Here is a 21,754-nt window from a genome sequence, read left to right as displayed (position 1 = left end):
GACGGTGGGAAGTCCCTCCCCGAGTCTGCCCACCCCAGCAGCGGACCCGGCGCACAGAGGAGGCAGAGGCGAGGCGGTGGGGGGACGTCTGTTTATTGGCGTGGGTCCGTGCCGCGAGGACGCGGGTGGCGGTCACAGCGCCGCGACGCAGTCGGTGCCCGTGTAGCCTGGCAGGCGTAGAGCGAACTTGCGGCGCACGTCGTCGGGCACGAATCTGCCGGCCACGAAGTGGTGGCGGCCGGAGAAGCGGCCGGCGCAGCGCTTGGGCGCAGCGAGCGATACCAGCACGTCCGGTCGGAGCCCGTCCTCGGCGTCGCCGCCGCCGGTCTCCGCGTCCCAGCCTAAGGGAGGGAGGGGTGGGGGTGGGGGAACCGGGAGTTGGGAGGGGTGCTTGCCTTCTGGCGAGAGAGTCTTGCCTCCTCGCCACACATTTCCCCTTCCTCATCAGACCCAGCCTCTGCTCTCTGACGCGTGAGTCTTGGTCAGACCTGCCTCCCCAATAGTACTGAGCCTCTGCCCTCAGACCAGGGTCTCCCCTTCCTTGGAGATGTTTCCCTCCTCCTATGACCAGAGGGTCTGCCCTCATACTTTTCTGCCCCTGCTCCCATTGTGCAACCAATCTTTCTCCTCCATCTGACTCAGCCTCTGCCTTCAGACTACATCATTTCCACCTGCTGCCCTTTCCCAGTCAGACTCATGCCTCTGCCTTCAGACCCAGCGTCTGTCCCAGTTCCTCCCTCCCTATCAATCTTGAGCTTACCACTTCCACTAGAGCCTCTTTCCAGCCAGGCTTCCTAGCCAGCCTTCCTCCTCTGACCAGATCCCCACTCTCCACTGAGAACAGACTGGCCTCCATCCTCAGGCAAGCCTCGCCCATGAGACCTGTGTCCTTACTCCTGGTCCTTGCCTCTGAAAGGACGAAGTCCCCTCCCCACCCAACCCGAATGTCCATCCTCCTCTTTCTTACCAGAGAGTCTCCCCTCTGACCTGACATCTCAGTCTTCACCCTCACACTAGATCTTGCCTTCTGAATTGACAGGACCCCGCCCCCTCCCTCACTGTGCCCTTGCCTCCGCCACCTCTAGGATGAGCCTCTACCTTCATACTAGTGGCCTTGGCTTCTCCCCTGCTTCGGACCAGAGTCTGGAGCCACTAATTAAAAACCCTCCTCCCTCTGACTTTAATCCTTCCTGCTGTGACCCCAGTCTCCACCTTCAGACCAGACAGCTCCCCTCTTCATAGCTAACCCCCTGCTCTGTGGCACGCTGCTGGGGTGGCCCAGAGGTCTTGAAAACTCGGGGACACCCCCCTGAGTATGGCCACCCCTGTGGAGGGTCCGGCTGGCCAGCAGCTGTTTGTTCCGTCTGCCCGTCGCCTAATGGCTCCAACAGGCATGGGGCGGCGGCCAGGACGGGTGAGGCCTTTGCCGAGTGAGCTCACGTCTGCCCAGGCAACTGGGCCAGGGTGGGCAAGTAGGCATGCTGGGCTGGGCATGGAGGGGTTGGGACATGGGATCACCTGGGCAGCAACCTCGGTCTTCCCCATCTTAGGGATGGACATGACCCTCACCCAGAGTGCACGGGCCATCCACACTGGGGAAACCGAGGCTCAGAGAAAGCAGGCTGGCTGGGGCCACCCGAAGCTGGGGTGCAGAGGGCCCCCACCCAAGGCCCCAACGTGCCCGCCCCCGCCTGCCTGGCATGCCTGAAGGAATGTCCAGGCTCACAAGGGGGATGGACAGCAGCTTGAGTGTGGCCAGCGCACGAGTGCAGGGGCCTCCGATCTCTCCCGGCTCCACGCCAGGGCCCAGCACGGCATCCACCACCAGCCCATAGGCATCGTTGATGAGCTGGACCTGAGAGGGCGGGCATGGTTAGAAGGTGGTCTTTGGACATTGCCCCCCCGTTCCCCCCCTCATTTGCCACCAAGCGCTGACCTCTGTGGGCAAATAGGACAGGAAGGGGATGTCCATCTTCTCACACTGGGTAGTCAGGTCCCGGTGCAGCAGGTCTGGTGAGCGTGTAGGGTAGAAGATGGTTGGTTCATACTCCTGGTGGGGAGGGGCAGAAAGGATTCAGCACCGAGGACCCTTCCAGGCTTCCTACTGGGCCTTAGTCCCCAGATCTGGATACTAGGCAGCAGCCCCTGCCTGGGGCAAGCACTGGGCATATTCTGTCCCCCTGGGACACTATCAAGAGGAGGAAGCAATTTCTGCAGGGACAGGGTTGAGGGGGTGACCCTAGGAGGCCAAGGGGGCCCTTGCTACTCACAAACACCCGCAGGTGCCGGGCACAGACCAGCCCCACCGCCCCGTTCTGCTCCGGGCCACACACGACCAGCACTGTCCTCTGCTTCCGAGAGAGAGTAGGCAAGGGGAACACCTGCGGGGGGGGGGGGGGCAGCAAAGGCAAAGTCATGATGCTTGGAATCCCTCCTTGTTCAGGTGGGGAAACTGAGGCCTGGAGTAGTGAAGGGATAGGCATGGGCCTAGAAGCAATAAAACAGGAGGAGAGGCATTCTGGGCAAAGGGGGTATCCTCTTATGGCCTCAGTTTCCTCCTTGGAGATGCAGAGCCCTTGCTTCAGACTCTGCCAAACTGAAGCAGGAACACGTGCCTTCTGCCACCACCAGGCGCCCAGAGTGTGGTTTGTTTATTCTCGGCCTGAGTTGCAGACATTCTTCCACCTTTTTCCACCACAGTGGCTGCCCCTCCCCCGCCCATGTTTCCAGGCCTCAGCCCTCTCAGAGGCCCCAAAGTTGGAGGGGGGGAACAGAGGTGGGGTACTTTTCCAACCTTAGATGCCCTCTCTTTCCATCTGTCTCTGTCTTCACCTATCTTTCTCTCTGTATCTCTCCGTGTCCCCATCTGTCTCTCTGTGCCTTCATCTCTGCTCTCATCTCTGGCTCCTAGACTGTCTCTGTAACACAGGAGTTAAGAGCCCTGGTGTTCAAGTCACAGCCCTGCCCTGACTCTCTGCATGGCCTCGGCCCCCTCTCCTCTCCCGGCCTCACTTGGCCTCTATCAAATGGGGGTGACAGTGGCACTGACATGGGACCTCTCCTAGACAGGGCACCCCATGGGGTCTGGCAGTACCCTACCCTCCAATCACATAGAGGGCCAGGTATACCTTTTTTGTCTGCTCCTCAAGGTCTCAGAGAGGCCCTGAGACACCTTGTGACCACACCAAGCCAGCCCCAGGGCCCCGAGACCGGAGACTGAGGGATGGCAAAGTGCCTGGGCTGCTGGGACTGAGGGTCCTCTGGACAGACTTTCAGGGATGGTGGCTGGTCAGCACGGGCCAAGCAGGAGTTTACTATACTGGGTTTACTTTTAGGGCTTCACCATTTCCTTCTCCTTCGGGGACCTTCACTCAGGATGTTTCATTTGGAAATAGGAATGTTACCAAAAAAAAAAAAATTGAGCCTACATGAAGAAAGTGTGTTTACAGAAGTCTGCAGGGGTGATGAGGAAGGAGACGGGGGCAGAGGAGGGTTGCCTGTGGGAGCCCTGACCCCATCAGGCCCTTCTCTAAGGCATTTGTGTGTATTAGTTTGTGTCAGTTTATTATTCTTTCTTTGGAAGTGGAAACAGGCAACATGACCCAAAGCACCGAGTAGCGGCATTGTCATTGCTTATCACTCTCGTGTGCCTTTCAGGCACTCAAGGCTGGGGCTCTGCTTACTCTTCCCTAGGACCTACACTATGCAGGCCTCACCACCCCCCACCTCCAGGCCTCAATTTCCCCATCTGCAGTGTGTGGTTGTTGGGGGGTACTCAACCTGCCAGAACCGATCAATGTCTGCCTTACTGAGATCCAGGAGAGGGTAGAGGCAAGTGGTCACATCTGAACCTCAAGGACCACAGGACCTGCAGCAGTTTTAGTCTCTGCTCCCCAGCCTCCAAGTCTCTGGGGATTCCTCTATCTGCCCTGACCCTCACAGACACCTGAGGTCTTGGGTCCCTGCCTGGTCTAGACCAGTGATGATCCTCTCTGGGCCTCAGTTACCCCATCTCAGTGATGGGCTGGAGCGGCTCCACACAAAAAGGCACTTCCTGAGTCCTGGACCATCCTGACCACAGGGCTCATGCAGCTAGGCCTCCTCCGCTCTGGTTAGCTGGCCATCTGGTTGAGGTCAAGGCTAAAGATCAGGGATTAGATACCTTGGTCACAGCCACAGCACTGGCATGGCCACACAACTCCACCAGCTGCTGCCGCCCAAAGCGATAATCTTCCAGCAGCTCCCGCTCCAGGGCTGCCGCCTCCGCAGTGCTAGGGGACAGAGTGGGGAGAGACGCTCAAACACAGAGAGAGAAAGACAGAGAGAGGCTCAGATGGAACCAGTTCCACCAATATTCCCACCTAGGCCCTAACGCCACGCCCCACCCTCAGTTTTCCCACCAGACGTGCTTGCGGTGGAATGAACAGCGGAGGTTTCAGCTGAACCCCAAGGCACGGGCGCCCTCTGGCGGTCGAGGAGACGTGGTGGCGCAGGTTGGTTCTATTGCCCCAAAGGGCGGGAGCCCGGAGCCCAGCCCAGATGCGCCCACCCCAACCGCTGAAAGAACCCAGGAGGAGGAATGGAGCCTAAGAGACTGCTGGGAGCGATCGGCGATTTTCGTGCAGTGGAAACCGCTGAGCAAGCTCCAGAACACTGGAGGGGGCAGACTGGACTGGGGGGTGCCTGAGGGAGATGGACTTTGAAGGCTGCAGAGGAGTACACCTAGGGAGGTGGATGTGGAGCCCAGGGCTATCAGGCCTATTGGTGACCCAGCAATAATTGTGGCCAGAGAACTGGGCTTACTCGTCTGAGGTGAAGGTCTGCCATCAAGTCCCTGAGTGACTGGGCTCTGATCCATCTGAATTTCGCTTCCTCTTTTGCAAACGTGAAGGCGGGAAGGATAGGCTGGATAGTTTTCAAGGTGCATTTCAAAATGCAAAGATGGGGCCCGTCATTTAAGATTTAAGAATTTTGAGATAATGACAACAGCATTAAACTAAGTGTGGGGTCCTATTAAGAGCAGGGACCAAGCTGGCCTTGGCTTGGGGGCCTTCCAAGCGGCCTGGGCTTAGTGGCTGCAGAGAGGGAAAGCTGGCATTGAAGGCTGGAAAAGTTCCCCACTCCAGAATCAGGGGTTGAGGCAAAGGGGCAGGTTTATGGCCCAGCTTCCCCTAGGCAGGACTCCTTCCCACTGGGGAAGAGGACCTACCCTCAGGTGACCCCAGAGAGTACAGTGGTGGTGGGAGGAGGAGGAGGAGGGCCAGGCCTAGAAGAACTGGAAGAACATCTAGGCACTCTGAGAAGCCAAGGCACTTGCCCAGGGTCACCTAGGAAACAAGTGGGAAAACCAAGACTTCTACCCTTGGTGTCTAGTGTCTCCAGAGCCACGGACAAGGTGTGAGCAAAGAGGCAGGGGCAGACCTACAGACAGCACAGGTTTCTTAGGATGAACCTTTAGGTTCCTTCCATCAGTTCTGTGAGGAGACCACAACCTTCTGGCCAATTTTGCAGTGTGGTCAGGCCAGGCAGGAGGAGGGGCATAAGTAAGGACTGCTGTGGGATCGGGAATCAGGGAGGACTTCATGGAAGAGCTGGCCTGGAGCACTATGGGAGATGATCCACGTGGTAAGAACAGGGAGGGCCAAGCCCCTGTGGTGGGAATGAGCTTGGCAGAGTCAAGAGTCAAGGGACAGAAGTGAGGCCAGTGTGGCTGGAGTGGAGCAAACAAAACAGAAGCTGGGTCAGAAAGACGCTTTGGGGGTCCACGTAGACGGGGGAGACGGATGGAGGCTTAGGGCAGGGAGCCTGCATGCCCTCAACCACCCCAGCAACCAGAGGCAGATTCAACCCCAGCTGACTTCGAATAAGGCTGAAGGCCCAGTTGGAGAAAAGGCGCTAACAGTGGGACAGATGAGGAGCACCCCTCTGAGCAGGCCACCCAGGTCCCAGGAAAGAACATGGAGAAGGTGTTTGGGAATGTGGTTCACTTCTCCACCTTCACCTTGTGACAGCTCTGGCTGTTGTCCCCACAGGAGGGCAGGGGGAAGAGGAGTGTGGGAGGGCCACCCATTCCTCATTATCTTCCTCTGTCCCAAGCTTTGGCTTCAGGCGGCCACTTGGAACATTATCTCCCTGCCTAACTGGTCATTAGAGTGATAAGCGGGACTCCCTGGGCAGAGTATGGTTCAGGCCAGGAGCCTGGGAGTGGGGACATTGGCAGCTCTGGGTCAGGTATGAGTGGGAATGAGGGCTAGTAAGGGACAGAAACAGGGCAGGGCAGGTGGCTCAGTTATGAGCAATGCCTCTTGTTCCTCCCAAATTCAGCTCCCAGATGCGAGGAGCTGAGGACCAGGATTTCCCCACAAGCAGAAGGGCTGAAGTGGCCTGCTTTCAAAGGAACTGGCCCTGACACCCCCAAAACACTTCCAGGAGTGAGCCCTTGTGGAGGGGAGGCCGAGGCCAGGGCACCCACGGTAGGCCTTTCCCTGCTCCCTTGGCTCCATCTGCTTCTCCCCCGTCAGGCCTCTGCCCACCAGCCCACTGCCAGTGCTCATCTGGCTGCCCACGGCAGTCTTGTGGCCCCCAAAGTCCTCAAAACAAGAGCCATGGGGGCTTCGAAACTTGAATGCCAGATGACATCACCACGTCTCAAACCTACTTATGACTCCCCAATATTCAGAGACTATTCAAATTCCTCACCACACCTACACACCCATTATGTCTCTTACCTCCTTGTTTCTTCTCCGCTTGCTTGCCATGTTCCACTCCTACCCACCCCGCGGCTCCCATCACCCCTCAGCTGGCATCTGAGACTCCACATAACTGCCCCCCTCATTCCAGATGAAATCTCAGCTCCAGCTTCTTCCTTCTGCCTAGGATGTGCTGGGTCTGCAGGCTCAATCTGGACATCAGCCAGTCCCTGGACAGGATCTGCCCCGAGGGCCTGAGTGGACAGTGGGCAAGGACAGAATTGCAGACAAATCTGGTTTCTATTGAGGTCCCCAGTCCTGCTTGGAGTCCTGGGGCACAAGGACTTAAAGGAGGACACAAGATGAGGACTCAGGATGAGGTTGGGGACACAGCCACAGTGGCCTGTTTCAGACCCCAAATCTCATCAAACTACCAGCAAGTGGCCCATGTGCTCAAAACTCCCCGTCGCCCTGGCTCAGGCAGTGGCTTCCTTCCCCAGGCCTGTTTCCGTCTCTGGTCAAGATGCTAGTGGCAGGTGGATAACCAGAGGGGTGTGAGTGTTTGAGGAGCTAATAGCTCACTCTTCCCAGGGAAGCAGGGAGATGAAGGCTGGGGGCTCCAGGGTCCCTAGATGAGATTGAAAGGGGAAGTGGGCCTCGGATTGCGTTGAGGGGTGATGAGAGCTACCAGTGGTGTTGCTGAATAACTCAGGAGGGCGGACTGAGGAGGACGCAGTTTCTGCAGCAACTCAGCTTAGAAGCCGTTGGCAGCAGCTGGCTTCAGGTTTCTCCAGCGAAATGCGGGGTGGGCCTTTGCTCTCCCCAGGCCCCATCTCAGCCATGCCCCTTCCTCTGATCTATCCTGCCCATGATGCCCTCTCCCAGCCATGCCCGTCTCCAGGCCGCATCCCCGCCATGGTCTTTGACATCCGCATCCCTGGCTGACCTGAGAAAACGCCGCTCCTCGGGTGCCTCCGCTGGGTCCGGGCGGGCCGCGCTGCTCATGGCCAAGGTGGGCTGGGATCGCAGCGTGGCTGCCACCGCCACCGCCTTATAAGAGCATGCCGGGGCAGGTGGGGCGGGGGCGGTTATCCTCGGCCCTCCTCCCTCCCCACCCACCCTGCGTACCCGCCAATCAGGTGGCACCGCGGAGGCGCTGCGCGCAGGCATTGGCTGCCGGGTGGAGGCGGGCTTAACCCTTTCGCGCCAGAAGTTGAGCCACCCAGGGAACGGAGTAGGGATGTGGGTGTTAGCAGGGCAAGGAATGGAGTGGACGGGTAGCAATGGACCTGTTAGCCCTGTAATAGGGTCCTGCCTCTGACACCCCTCCACCCATGCTCTGCTCTTCAGGTCCCCCTTCACCGATGAGCACAGGGTGCGGGGTGGAGAACCCCAGCCTGGAGGGGTGGGCTGCTGCCAAGGACTTCCACAGAGGTAGGAAAATCCAGGCATATTTGTGAGCCAAGGCTGAGGGACCCAGGGGCAGTCTCTGGGTGGATTTCGAAAACACCCTACCTGGCATCTTTGGAAGAGGCCCCAGATCTAGACCCTATAACCCCAGGCCGTGTGTAACCCAAGGGTGCCCCACTCGCCATCACTCAGTCGCTGGGACACAAACAGGTCTCTAGAGCATTTATTCCTTCCAGCGGGGAGGGCTCGGGTCCAGTAGTCGGAGGGGCGCCGGCCCCTACGTGTACCAAATGAAGCCATAGGTGGAGTTGAGAATCTCGTCGTTCGTGCGCAGCCCATAGAGCTCACCCATTATGGGGCTCACCCAGCGTGTTGTGTGGAACACAGACTCACCGACCTGCAGGGACAGTGGGGTATGGGTGAGGGTGCAGCTACCCTTTCAGGCCCACACTGCCCACTGGGACCCCAATAGGCCTGGTGGCTACTGTGCCTATGGCCAAAGCTGCTGCCTTCCCCTCCTCACGCCTGGCCCCCACTACCCCTCTGGGCTCCAGGTTTTCCCTGGGAGGCCATGTTCCCGAAGCGGGCCTGGACCCCCGCCCTACTCAGGGCCCACCTTCCAGTCAGGCACGTCCTTCATGATGATGGCCTCCTCCTCCAGGTTCTCCCGAAGCATCTGCAGAACCCTGTGGGGATGAAATGGGAGGTGGGGGCCAGGCCTGAGCACCCTGAGGGACTCCCTGCATGACAGACCTGCCGGACCCCTCCGGGTACCCCTCAACACCTCCTGCCACTCCCAACCCTGCCCGTGCCAACCCATCTGGTTCTTTCCTTCCCCTACAAAAGCTGACCGTCCTCCTGCTGCAGCCTCAGTCTCCTCCTCCAGGGAACCTCCCCATTCTAGCCTTTGGGTCTCCAAGGGCGACAGCAACCTCACATATGCCAGGACACAGCTGTCAGCTCCCGAATGCATTCTGGCCATGTCCTGCACTACAGGCTGGGACACTCGGGCCTGTGACCTTCCAACTCTGGTCCCAGCAGCCCCACCTCCGGTCCTTCTCTGCCTGCAACAGTGGCATCAACGCAATGCGGGCCTCGAAGTCCTCAATCTGCAGGCGCCTGTGAAACCCCAAAACCAACAGTCAGATCAGATGAGGCTGCAGCTGGGGGTAGATGATGTGGCCTCAGACTCACAGTGTGATGAGTGGGGAGAGGGGCTGGCAGAGAGGCCAGTGAGTGGGGCAGGGCTTGGGGGTAACCTGTACCCACCAGATAACGAGAAGGGGGGCGTGGGCACGTGAACTGGCACAGGCACTGGTCCACAAGACTGATGGCTTCACACTTTTTCAATTAAAAACAAACTTTTCAATCTTAAAAATAGCCCCAGCCTGATGATTGTGGTGAACCGAGCATGGGGGAACGGGACCTTCATCACAGGGCTCCAGGCCTTACAAAACCATATCCCCTTCCTGTCAAAATAACCCTAGAGTGTGAGCCCAGGGCAGGCAGTTCTATGTCTTCCAAGCCACCAGCCCCATCTATACTGGGGGAGCGGCACCCAGGAATGTGGCCCCTGGCCCTGGCCCCTCATCACCAGGAATCTCACAGCCTCACAGGGAAGGGTCTGGATGAACTTCAGCCCCTCACTCCAGCCCTGCACTGTTGTCAGTGTGTCCATACTCTTGTGGGTGGTGCATGCTGGGAAGCTGGACCCAGTTTGAGTTCCCTCAATGAAGCTGAGCACCTGACACAGGATGGCCTTCTCCAGCACCACCCTCGGGGATTCCCAGACTTGTGGGGGGCAAGTGAGCTCAAAGAGGGTGCTAAGGACACATGACGCGGGGCGGGACAAAGGGGCCCAGCCAGTAAGCGGCCAACCAGAAGGGGTCACCTGGCAGGAGGCACCCTGCTAGCTTTAGAGGCATCAGGAGTTTGAATGGAGGCCACCACCTGCCTTGGTCTCTCAGGCCCCATGAGGCTGGCATGGCCATTGTGTTGCGTGGCCTGTTTCGAAGCCCTTATTGCCTCTTGCCTGCTTACCGCTGACAAAAACCCATTAAGAGAACATGTCCTGAGCCTGCCCCGCCACCTCCACTTGACAGGTGGTCCTAATCCCGACCCCGGGTCCCTAGCAGCGGAGGCCAAGAGACACCTGGTGAAGAGCTCCTCGCTTACCATTCCGTTCTGGAGCCTTGAGGGGCTGATGAAGGGCCCCAAGGGACACCAAGTCCACAGGTGCACTGCAAGCTCCCCAGCCTGGGGCCTACCTGCGCTCTCGGTTCCACTTCATCATGCTCCAGTACCCAAACAGCAAGGTCCCGATGCCCACAGCAAACATGCTGTAGCCTGCGGGGAGAGGGGACAGCAGCTCAGCGCCTGCCCTGGGGAAAGGCCACTCCTTGTAGTTTCTTCTCATGAAGCATAATCCGCCTGCTATGCAAATACCCTGGAAATATGGATGCGAGAGGTGGTGAAAGTCATAGGGGCCACCTCCTAGAGATGGCCAGTCTCTAGTGCGTGTTTCTTGAGATTACTTTTTTGTCTTTGTGCAATGTCCATCCCCCCTTTCCCTTGGACCCTGTCCTTCCCAATGGCATATGACTCTCGATTCCATTCACCTGCCTTGCAGGCAGGGACACCAGGCTGCCTCGGCTTTCGTCTGACGAGTGTGGCAGCCACACCCCTGCCACAGTTTCTGGAAGGTACAGGCTGGGCAGGGCTTGCAGGATGGCCCGAGGTTCTTGCTGTTTATCATTGGGCGGCCCCAGCCCCATAACCTTCTAGAGGGTTGCTTGGTTCGCAGTCAGCAGGTATCTCCACGGGGAAGGGCCGTGTCTACAGCTGGGCCCAGCTCCATGGTGGCTCCTGGCTGCCTGGGCCACTTCTCTGAGTGCTGCCCACAGGGAGCTGGGAGGGGCTGCCAGAGGCAGGCAGTGCCCTGCAGGGGCCGCCCAGCCACCTTTGGGCTCCCGGGGGTGCTGCTGCCTCCTGGCCCAGCAGGGTCAAGCCCCCTGCCTGGGCACCAGGGGACAGAGGCTGCCAGGAATTTTTCCTCCCACCAGCAGGCACCTGTGCTATAATTCTGACTGACAGGCCATGGGCCTGCTGGAGTCTTCAGGGAGGCCCAGGCCACCTGGGGCCTGGCTGGGCCTGGCGCACCCCATACCTTCTCATCTTCTGAATTTCGATCTCTTCCCTGGACGAGCCTTGTGGCTCCTGGGCAAAGCAGTTCCAGTTAATGGCCACTAAATGGCCAGCAAACAGTGGGTGAGGCCACTCCCTAGAACCTGTCGGGGTGCACAGTGGGGGCTCTGGGAGTCCTAGCCCTGCCCTTGGCTGCAAGGGGCCTCTGTTGTCCTGGTCCTTGTCTTTCTATTTCAGCTCAGCTCCAGCACAGGACTTTTCCGGTACTGCTGCATGAAAAACTGGTAGATTTTTTTGGCCCCTCAGTTAAACCTGTTAACAGCATGAGCTGAGTAAGATACTTGCACGTTACAGGAGGCAGGACGACGAGGGCACCCTGGTTGGTGCACAGAGGCAGACCCTCTCCCAAGAGGCCAAGAGCCCCGGACCAGCTGCCAGCGCACCCATGGCTCTTGCACACAGCTGACCACCAGTGCAGGGCAGGAGCGTCTTAGAAGAGCTGCCTCTTTCTTTTCAGTAGCTGCAGAGACCAGGGGCCTCTTCTTTCGACCCAGCCCCAGGGCACAGGCCTGGGCTGTCCTCATGGAAACCTCCTGCCTTCACCCCAGGCACCCACGTGGGCGCCTGAGTAAGATAAATTCCAAGAATGAGGTGGCCTTTACAATGGTGCAGCTCTTTCTTGCTGACAAGTGGCGAGGCCGAGACCCCAGACCCTCCGCATGGGTCCATGCCTCAGGAGCTGCCTGTCTGGTGGCGGAGGCTGATGAGGGGCATGCCTAGAAGCAGGTGCTGGCCATCAGTAAAGAAGACCTGAATAAACAAACATCCTGTGGTCACCTACTGGAACGTAACAATGTTCAGATGTCAGCACTCCCCAAACCAAGGTACCGACTCAGCGAGGTACCCAACCTTCAGAATCCCAACCCTCCCTCTTACCAGCCCCACAGAAACTGAGGAGCAGACTGTGAAATTCACAGGACCAGATTAACCAAAACATTTCTGAAAATGAACAAAGTTGGAGGACTCACACTTGACAATTTCAAAACTTAACACACAGCTGTGCATACAAGATAAGATGGTGTGGCCCGGCATCAGGATAGACATGTACATTGATGGAACAGAGCTGAGAGTCCAGAAATAAACCCTTACATTCACGGTCAATTGATTTTGGACAAGGGTGCCAAGACAATTCAATGGGGAAAGAACAGTCTTTCAGCAAATTGGATCAGTGGACAATGACACACAAAAGAATAAAGTGTGCTTTTTCCTTCCCCCATACACAAAAATTAACTCAAAATGGATCAAAGACCTCAATTTGAAAGCTGAAACTACAAAACTCTTAGAAAACAGATGAGTCAGTCTCTGAGACTTTGGATGAGGCAATGGCTTTTTAGCTTTGGCACCAGAAGCACAAGTGACAAAAAGAAGAAAAGTAGATGAACTAGGCTTCATGGAGATGAAAAACTTTTGTGCCACAGATACTGTCAACGAGCTGAATGGAAGAAGTCTTTGAAAATCCTGTATCTGATAAGGGAACAATATCCAAAATGTATAAAGAACTCTGTGAACTCAGTAATAAGATGGACAACTCAATTTAAAAAATGTACAGGGGCACCTGGGTGACTCAGTCAGTTGATCATTTGACTCTTGATTTTACCTTAGGTCATGATCTCACCATTCATGGGTTCAAGTCCCTCATCAGGCTCTGCACTAACACTGGAGTCTGCTTGAGATTCTCTGTCTCTCCCTCTCTTTCTACCCCCTCTCCAACTCCCCCCCCCCAAAATGTACAAAGGACTTGAAGACATTTCTCCTGGAAAGCTATACAAATGGCCACTAAACATGTGAAAAGATGCTCAACATAATTAGTCACCAGGGAAATACAAATCAAACCCAAAGTAAGATGCCACCTCATACCCACCAGAATGACTAGAATTAAAAAAAAAAAAAAGGGTAAATAATCCATGTTGTCCAAATACAGAGAAAGTGGATCTCCCATACTCTGCAGGTAGAAACATATAACAGTACAGCTAATTTTGAAAACAGGGTGGCGGTTCCTCAAAATGTTAAATGTGGAGTTACCATCCTACCAAACTATGTCACTCCTAGATGAAATTTCACTCAAGAAAAATGAAACATACCCATGTAGAAGCTTGCATAGGAACGTTCACAGCAGCCAAAAGGTGGCAACAACTCAGATGTCCATCAGGTGGCTAATGGACACACAAACCATGGTCCATTCATACAAGAATATTATTCACCCATAAAAAAAATGAAACCCCACCACATCCTACAATATTCACATTAAAAACATCGTGTGCCTGGGAAGCTCAGTCGGTTAAGCATCTGACTCTTGATTTCAGCTCAGGCCACATGGTCTCTCACTTAGTGGGATTAAGTGGGATCAACTAACGATCTAGACTCTCTCTCTGCCCCCCACCTCACTGTTCCCCCCATCCCCACTCACACATTCTCTCTCTCAAAATAAACATTAAAAATAAAAATAAAGACACCCTGCTGAGTGAAAGCAACCAGACACCAAAGGCCACAGAGAGTAGGATTCATTTATACGAAATGTCTAGAACAGGCAAATCCACACCGGACAGAAAGCAGACTGGTGGCTGCCAACAGCTGAGGCAGGGAGGATGGGGAAGGACTGTCCATGGGGCTTCCTTTTGGAGGAATGGAAGTGTCATAAATGAAGATCCTGGCGATGGGTACGCAACTGTGAACAGACTAAAAATTAATAATTTGTACACATGAAACAGGTGAATGGTTTGTTCTGATCTGGTCTGTGAATTTCAATAAAAATGTTAAAGACACAAAGGGAAAAAAAAATAATGGGCCACCTATTGGGCACAGGAGGGAGTAGAGAGACGAGAGCGGTGTGGAAAAGATGGGGGTAGCAGTCACTTTGGGAACAGCGTAGATTCAAGGTGGCCTGAGCCAGCTTGGCATGTTCTAGGACACTAGTGGCAAGTGATGTAGGCAATGAGAAGGGGAGTGGGTGCCAGGCTTGGGTGCCTTATGGGAGCAAGGGAGGGTAGGACTAATGGGAGACCATGGCTCAAAAGCAAGGCTGGAGGAGGGGCACAGGAAAGATGACTATGATGGGGCGCAGGATAGAGAGCAGGGCCTTTGCACTTGCTGTTCCCTCCACCTTGGGGATTCTTCAGAGAGGTCTTTCCAGCCCACCATGGGTAAAGTAGGCCTTGGTTATCTGGGGCCTCACCAAAATAAGAAATTCTGGTGTGATCATTTTTATCTCCTCTGATAGGCTGAGTCCTCCAGACAGGACTCAGTACCATGAGCACACTCAACAAGCAGTTACTGAATGCAGGTACAGACACAAAGACCACACTGCCAGAAGGGGGCTCCTCCTCACCCCTCTGCAGCCAGGAAAAGACCGGGATGGGTTTGTATGTACTACAATGCAAGCTGGTATGAAGGGGTGCAACTAGGAGGCCCAACCAAAGAGAATGTTACAGAAGCACTACTGTGTCCTGAACTGAAAGAGGACTGGAATTAAGGGCACATTTGTGACTTAAAAATAAAAAAGGGCCCCTGGGTGGCTCAGTTGGTTGAGCGTTGGACTTTTTTTTTTTTTAATTTTTTTAACATTTATTTATTTTTGGGAGACAGAGAGACAGAGTGTGAGCAGGAGAGAGGCAGAGAGAGAGGGAGACACAGAATTCGAATCATGCTTCAGGCTCCGAGCCGTCAGCCCAGAGCCCGACGTGGGGCTCAAACTCACGAACTGCAAGATCATGACCTGCGTCAAAGTTGGACACTCAACTGACTGAGCCACCCAGGCGCCCCGAGCACTGGACTCTTGATGTCAGCTCAGATCATGATCTGTTTGTGGGCTCAAGCCCCACATTGGGCTCTGCCCCTTCCTCTCTCTCAAAAATAAATAAATAAACGTAAAAAAGAAAGAGAGAAAGAGAGAGATGCTGACTAGGAGTCCAGGGAGGACCAAGGGCTGGGACCCTTCTGCAGTGTGGTCTGGGTACAGGTCACACAGCTGCACATGTATAAACAGACTTCATGCCACACACACATACCTGAGGGGTACACTGGCCTGGGTGTTAAGTTATACTTTGAGAAAAGAAATGAAGACATTCAGATCACACTGTATTTGTTCAATCTGTTCTAGGAGGAGTCAAGTGCCAACGTGGTGCCAATCTAGATTATAACCTGTTTTTGTAATGACCCTCGGTTTAAGAACAGTTTTAGGTTTGTAAACAGTTGTTTAAAAAAAAAAAAAAGGCAGCAGAATGGACAGAGAGCATCTGCCTAGCAAAGCATAAATTTGTTTTTTTAAATTTTTACATGTATATTTATTTTTGAGACACAGACAGAGCATGAGCAGGGGAGGGGCAGAGAGGGAGACAGAATCCGAAACAAGACTCCAGGCTCTGAGTTGTCAGCACAGAGCCAGGTGTGGGGCTTGAACTCACAAATGGCAAGATCATGACCTGAGTGAAGTTCGGATGCTTAACGACTAAGCCACCTAGGCACCCCCAAAGCATAAAAATATTTATCGGGCTTTTACAGAAAAAGTTTGCCAACCTCTGTTCTGAGACACAAAAAAGCCAAGAGGAGGCTGGGAAGAGCTTGAGTTTTTACCTAATACTAACTTTTCCCACTGGCTGAATTACCTTTTGCTTTTTACCACGCCCATAATTTTTTAAATTGAGGCATATTTGCATAGCATTAAATGTAAAGTTCCTCAAGTTATGGGAACTGTATTTACCCGTTTAAAATTTTGTATTTCTGTTAACCCTGGGTGCAAAGCATGTGCCCCTTCTACTTTTTTTTTCTACTTTTTTTTTTAATTTTTCTGTGTTGAACCCAGTAACAAAATTTGTAAATGTTATTAAAACATCTGAAAAATTTAAGAATACATATTCCTGGGACATCCACAGGTAGGGACTACCAGAGAGGAACATCTTCTAAATTCCCTTAATATTCCGGCTTCCGCAGTTTTACTCTGGATGGCCCTGGATGCAAGCAGCAGCCTCCCCTGAGCCTCAGTTTCCCCACTCGGAAGTGTGGCCGAGGGCTCGGGGCACGGGCTAAATTATGCGGTTTAACTAACTGTAAAATGGAAACAATGGGCCGGACCTCTCGGTCTGTTCTGTGAAGAAAGCAAAGCTTTAGTAAGCGTTTGACAACTGCAGCAGTTACCGTCGTTACTACTGAAGTGATAGGGCATCCTCGGGGTTCCACCGCCCGTCACACCGCGGCGGAAACTGAGGCCCGCGAGCCTCCCGGGCGTCCGGCTCCCGTCGCGGCGCGCTGAAGTCCCAACCCTGACACCCAGGCGCAGTGAGACACTGACCCGACAGTCCCCGACGTGGAAGATTCCGCTTGTAGTCGATGGGGCCATAGCCCCCCGGCGGGGGCATGTCCTGTTTCACCTTCGACGCTGCCATGCTCCCACGACCCGTACTTCCGGCTGCGGGCGGAAGTTACGTTCGGTAGCTGCCGCCATGATGAGTGTGGCGGAACGTACCGCGCATGTCTTGGGCGGGACTAGGGCACCCAGGACCCTAGGGTAGAGATCCTACGGCTAGGTAGAGCTCCGGGAATGGGTTCAGGGATCGTCTGGGCGAAACGGCTGCAGCTGAGGACTCTCTGTTTCATCTCTCACACGGGCCTTAGCCCAGTCGGTGTAGACGTCTGGAGCTCATCTGGTTTCCCGGGCGCTTGCCCTAAAGGACCCCCCTACACCTTCCCTATGGTGCGATGCTCAGGCCATTCAGAGACTCCAAGCTCCTGAGGGAGTCAGGTTACCGAGTTAAGCCCTCTCTCGTTTTCTCCCCGTCGCGGGGCACAGCGGGCAGCCCAGAGCTTCACATGGCCAGGGCTGGCTACACGAAGTTGGGAGACGACTGCTGTTCATATGTGACTTATGAAGAGCCTCCCCAGTGCCAGGCACAAATGCTGCTCCCAGATCGTGGTCGAGACCCCTTGCCAAAAGCCTCTCATGGGAACTGGGACATTCAGAGCAACTATGAGTCACAAAGCCTGATGGCCTTGGGAGGCCCCGCTGGGCGTGGTCCAGGGGGCACCCATCCCGAGGCCGGGTGACGCCCACAGTCACTTCACAAGGCAGAAACTGTTACCTGGGCAATAAAAGACACTGCAGCGGCAGGGACCTAGGAGTGGGCACATGGGGGTGCGGGTGTGCAGGTGCCAAGCGCCATGGGTTAGGCCCGAGGTTGGAGTCCGGCCGCTCTCCGACAGCAGCCACCTCCTGCTCCCCGCGCGCCCCAGGCGCCACCATGTCGGGAGACAAACTTCTGAACGAACTCGGCTATAAGCTGGGACGCACGATAGGTGAGGGCAGTTACTCCAAGGTGAAGGTGGCCACGTCCAAGAAGTACAAGGGCACGGTGGCCATCAAGGTGGTGGACCGGCGGCGTGCGCCGCCTGACTTCGTCAACAAGTTCCTGCCTCGGGAACTGTCCATCCTTCGGGGAGTGCGGCACCCGCACATCGTGCACGTCTTCGAGTTCATCGAGGTGTGCAATGGGAAGCTGTACATCGTGATGGAGGCGGCTGCCACCGACCTGCTGCAGGCAGTGCAGCGCAATGGGCGCATCCCCGGGGGTCAGGCGCGCGACCTCTTCGCGCAGATCGCTGGGGCTGTGCGTTACCTGCATGACCATCACCTGGTGCACCGTGACCTCAAGTGCGAAAACGTGCTGCTGAGCCCTGATGAGCGCCGAGTGAAGCTCACTGACTTTGGCTTTGGTCGCCAGGCACATGGCTATCCTGATCTTAGCACCACCTACTGCGGCTCAGCTGCCTACGCGTCGCCTGAGGTACTCTTGGGCATCCCATACGACCCCAAGAAATACGACGTGTGGAGCCTGGGCGTCGTGCTCTACGTCATGGTCACCGGCTGCATGCCCTTCGACGACTCGGACATCGCTGGCTTGCCCAGGCGCCAGAAGCGCGGCGTTCTCTACCCCGACGGCCTCGAGCTGTCCGAGCGCTGCAAGGCCCTGATCGCCGAATTGCTGCAGTTCAGCCCGTCCTCCAGGCCTTCAGCGGGCCAGGTAGCGCGAAACGGCTGGCTGCGTGCTGGGGACTCCGGCTAGAAGCCCGGGTTCCAGCCATTCCCGCCGCCCTGAGCACTGCGCAAGCGCGCGCACGCGTGCGAGGCGAGCTTTCGTACTCCTGCGAAGCCGACACGCGCCATTGCGCACGCGCACCCCCCGCACCCCCACCCGCACCCCCACCCCCACCCCGCCGCTCCCGTTCCTCTCTCTGTGTGGTTGGGGCCGCAGTTGCCTCTGTTTAGAATCTTGCTCCTCTCCCCACTATCCTGAGAGCAGCAGGGCGCAAGCGCTTCCTCCGTTCCCCGAGAGAAGGCCTCCGGAGGGGTAGGAACGAGAGGAAACGGAAGCATTGCGCCAGCGCGGAATGAGCGATGGCTGCGGGAAGGCCGTGGCTACCTGGAGGAGCTGTCAGCGAGTGGACGCGTGCGAAGGGCGTCCTTCTAGAGACAGCCGCGCATGAGGGTGAGGGACGGCGCGCTCCCGGCACTGCCTCCTTGGAACTTGGAATAAACTCGCTCTTCCTCGCACCTGCCTCTGGCAATGGCCTCCTTTTACCGAGGCGGAAGGGAGGGGGCGGGGGTCGTCCCGCGGGGGAAGGCAGGGGTGGCATCCCATTGAAGAAAAAGGCTCGTTGAGGTTCTTGCTCTAGGTCTCAAAAGGGTTGGGAGGATTCAAACCAGACTTTTGGGCTTCCCAACCTCAGCCGACTCAAAGGGGCTTTAGGGTAGTGATGGCAATGGAATTGCTGGGCTGGGGAGCAACGACCCCAGCACCCTGCCAATGTTTCAGGATGGAACCACAGGAGAGTGGGGGCCTCCTGCCTTAACATAAACTGAGCGTTTACAGGTGAGGAAATTGAGGCCCGTACAGATGTCATTTGTCCAAGAACACAGCTGGAATTTGAAATGGCTGGAGTGGAGTTGGGTTGGTGGTAGAAACTCTTAGTAAGGGCCCTTCCTTGGTAAAGAAGTTGTTTGGGGTAGGGGGAGGGAAGAGTCAAGGGTAAAGCATTAGTCTGCTAGGAAAGCTGGTTACTTCAGTCCTTTCTTCATTCATGCATTTATTGAATGCCTACTGTGAGCCAAGCTCTGGGACTCAGCAAAGAGGCTTGGATCCATCCCTGCCCTCAGCTAGGAGGCAAGTAAAAAGTCAAGTAAAAGTGAATGGCGTTTAAAGAATAGTAACTTGTGCTAAGAGCTGGGTGAGGGGAAGGACGAGTTACCAAGGAAGGACTGAAGCAGACATTTGAGCTGAATCCCAAAGGAATCAGACACAGGAAACAGGAGAAGGAAAGTGATCTAAGTGTTGCCAAGATATGTTGGAGTTAGTGTGGGTAATGCCAGGAAGGTCTATGGCTGGATTGGAGAGGGAGGGAGAAGAGGTGGAGAGGTGTGTATCTGGACAGGGGACCCCACAGAGCCTGGAGGAGATGGGGATCATTCTTTGCTGCAATGAGATTATTGGGTTTGGTGACAGCAGCTATCATTTGGGGTGTGTGGGAGATGTCTCTTTAAGCCCTAATCCTGCTCACCTCCATTGGAGCCCCACACAGTCCCCAAGGACAAGGATCATCTTGTAGATCTGACCATGCCCTGCTCCTGCTCATTCATACCTAGTGGCTCTCAGGCGACCTAGGTATTAAGTACCAGCTCTTCCCTAACCTTCTTCAAATAGATGAGGCAACTGAGGCTAAGAGAGGGCAAGTGCCTTGCCTCTAGTCCTGTCTGGTTCAAATCTGAGCTGAGACAGAAAACCCAGTCCCTCTGGTTTGCACCTCCTCTGGTCTGGACCATACCTTGGAAAATGGAAATGGGAACAACCTTGGAAAATGGAAGTTGGGAAGGGCTGTGGCTCATTGAAGACGGCATCCTGAGCCTTCTTAGGGGTCCTACCACCCTCAGAATGAAACCCACTTCTTCATCCCTTTCCCCTGTGGTCCAGCCCACACTGCCTTTCTTGTCCTTGACTCTCCAGGTTTGGTCTCATCTCTCTCTCTTTTTTTTTACCTTTTAAATTTTACATTTATTTATTTATTTATTTATTTGAGAGACGGAGATTTGATACAGAACATTAACAGGGGAAGGACAGATAGAGGAGACACAGAATCCAAAGCAGGTTCCAGGCTCTGAGCTAGTGTCAGCACAGAGCTCGATGCGGGGCTTGAACCCATGTACTGTGAGATCAAGACCTGAGCTGAAGTTGGACACTCAACCAACTGAGCCACCCAGGCGCCCCCAGTTTAGTCTTATCTCTGAGCCTTTGCATTGGCTGTTGCCATTCCCTACACCACTCTTCCCCCCTATCTTCACTCCAGACTTGGCCTAACAAGTAACCTCTTCCCTGACACCCATTCTTTCCCTCCTTGCCCTTGTCACAAGGTGGGGTCCTAGTGTCTGGGGTATGGCATGTACCTTTTTCTATCCTTAATCTGTGTGAGCAATGGGGACTGGGACTCCTCCTATCCCATGGCCACAGACTTGTGTGTGGCTCAGTTCAGAGGGAACAAGGCCTCATGGATCAGGACAACTGTCCCATTTGTTGGCTGGAGAAGCTGCTTGAGACTCACCCCTGACCAATTGAGGAGCCCGTGCTTGCCTCAGTGAAAACTCACTTGAGGGTTGAATCTGGAGCCCCTAAGAAAATGCCCCATAAGTGTGCTGCTTGCAGCCCGTGTTGGGGCATGGGGCACCAGTCAGGATTTGTCACAGATGGACTGGGACAGGTTTGGGCTTAATTTCTGTAATGTCTTCTAGCAGTTCTGTGTCTTGCCCATGTGAAACCTAGCCAGCTGTGGTGGTTAGAGAGGACAATCAATGCCCCCAGGCCAGAGGCAGGAAGGTCTTAACAAAAAAAGACAAGAAAGTGCAAAAAAAAAAAAAAAAAAAAAGCACCTAGGAACACAGGCTCATATTTTATGTACGTTAGAATTTACCAGTGATCTCCCTTTATGCATAACTTTTGAAACTGTGTCAATACCTGAGAGCAAATATTGAGGAAATGAACACCAGAAATTGTTCATTTCAGAGCTGGCAGGGCAGCTTTGTGCTAGAGCCCATATCTGTAATAATGTCCTGCAGCAAAGACACCCGATGTAGATGCCACGCTTGAAAATTCCAGAAAAAAACCTACCACTCGAGGGTGGAGGCTAGAAGGATCTAAGAACCAGCAGATGGGCAAAACTCACTGGAACCTCACTCTCCTCCCTCAGCTCTGTGGGGATGCTGGCTAGAAAGCTGCAGATTCTGGTGAAGATGGGATGCCCAGAGGCAAAGCCACAGTGTCCAGTTTGGGGAAGTGTTCCAGGCCACTTTTGGAAGTGAAGTCAGGAAGCCCAAGAAGCAGGTGTTTCATTGTTTCCCCATTAAGAAGGGATAACCCTACTACAACTGTCCCCAGTCTCCAAGCTGCCCCAAAGCTGGGACAAAAATAATGCAGGGA

The 21,754-nt window shown here is 55.0% G+C and overlaps 3 protein-coding genes across 6 annotated transcripts; 1 reads left to right on the top strand and 2 right to left on the bottom strand.

The window, feature by feature from the left end:
* Window positions 1–75: 75 nt before the first annotated feature.
* On the bottom strand, window positions 76–7,799 carry YJEFN3 (YjeF N-terminal domain containing 3). 4 transcript variants are annotated; one of them, XM_029916100.1, is made up of 7 exons: window positions 7,636–7,799; window positions 4,804–6,943; window positions 4,163–4,296; window positions 2,271–2,381; window positions 1,937–2,050; window positions 1,696–1,855; window positions 76–341 (listed from the first exon to the last, which is right to left on the bottom strand). In XM_029916100.1, the coding sequence occupies exons 2-7, from the start codon at window positions 4,925–4,927 to the stop codon at window positions 133–135; spliced, it is 852 nt and encodes a 283-aa protein (XP_029771960.1). In that variant the 5' UTR covers window positions 4,928–6,943; window positions 7,636–7,799; the 3' UTR covers window positions 76–132. The 4 variants fall into 4 exon arrangements, with proteins under 4 accessions (XP_029771960.1, XP_029771961.1, XP_029771958.1 ...); XM_029916101.1 differs by having other exon boundaries at window positions 6,729–6,943; XM_029916098.1 differs by lacking the exon at window positions 4,804–6,943 and having other exon boundaries at window positions 4,163–4,271; window positions 7,636–7,797.
* Window positions 7,800–8,306: 507 nt separating this feature from the next.
* NDUFA13 (NADH:ubiquinone oxidoreductase subunit A13) lies at window positions 8,307–16,973 on the bottom strand. Its single transcript, XM_029916103.1, has 5 exons — window positions 16,588–16,973; window positions 10,367–10,445; window positions 9,147–9,218; window positions 8,716–8,785; window positions 8,307–8,496 (listed from the first exon to the last, which is right to left on the bottom strand). Exons 1-5 carry the CDS (start codon window positions 16,679–16,681, stop codon window positions 8,377–8,379), a joined length of 435 nt encoding a protein of 144 aa, XP_029771963.1. The 5' UTR covers window positions 16,682–16,973; the 3' UTR covers window positions 8,307–8,376.
* A 413-nt stretch (window positions 16,974–17,386) lies between these two features.
* On the top strand, window positions 17,387–18,843 carry TSSK6 (testis specific serine kinase 6). Its single transcript, XM_029916102.1, has one exon. It carries the CDS (start codon window positions 17,534–17,536, stop codon window positions 18,353–18,355), a length of 822 nt encoding a protein of 273 aa, XP_029771962.1. The 5' UTR covers window positions 17,387–17,533; the 3' UTR covers window positions 18,356–18,843.
* The last annotated feature ends 2,911 nt before the right edge of the window (window positions 18,844–21,754 follow it).

This window comes from Suricata suricatta, chromosome 12, assembly GCF_006229205.1.
Source record: "Suricata suricatta isolate VVHF042 chromosome 12, meerkat_22Aug2017_6uvM2_HiC, whole genome shotgun sequence".
NCBI classification, from domain to species: domain Eukaryota; kingdom Metazoa; phylum Chordata; class Mammalia; order Carnivora; family Herpestidae; genus Suricata; species Suricata suricatta.
This window is presented reverse-complemented; position numbering and strand designations above follow the sequence as displayed.

Coding starts and splice junctions, on each gene's coding strand:
- NDUFA13 (XM_029916103.1), bottom strand. CDS start 16,681: ATGGCAGCGTCGAAGGTGAAACAGGACATGCCCCCGCCGGGGGGCTAT. Junction 9,219..10,366: donor AAGTGGAACCGAGAGCGCAG/GTAGGCCCCAGG, acceptor GGGGTTTCACAG/GCGCCTGCAGATTGAGGACT. Junction 8,497..8,715: donor AGGACGTGCCTGACTGGAAG/GTGGGCCCTGAG, acceptor CTGTCCCTGCAG/GTCGGTGAGTCTGTGTTCCA.
- TSSK6 (XM_029916102.1), top strand. CDS start 17,534: ATGTCGGGAGACAAACTTCTGAACGAACTCGGCTATAAGCTGGGACGC.
- YJEFN3 (XM_029916100.1), bottom strand. CDS start 4,927: ATGCACCTTGAAAACTATCCAGCCTATCCTTCCCGCCTTCACGTTTGC. Junction 2,051..2,270: donor CCCGGCACCTGCGGGTGTTT/GTGAGTAGCAAG, acceptor CCTCCCCACCAG/GAGTATGAACCAACCATCTT. Junction 342..1,695: donor CATTCCTTCAGGCATGCCAG/GCAGGCGGGGGC, acceptor TCCCTCCCTTAG/GCTGGGACGCGGAGACCGGC.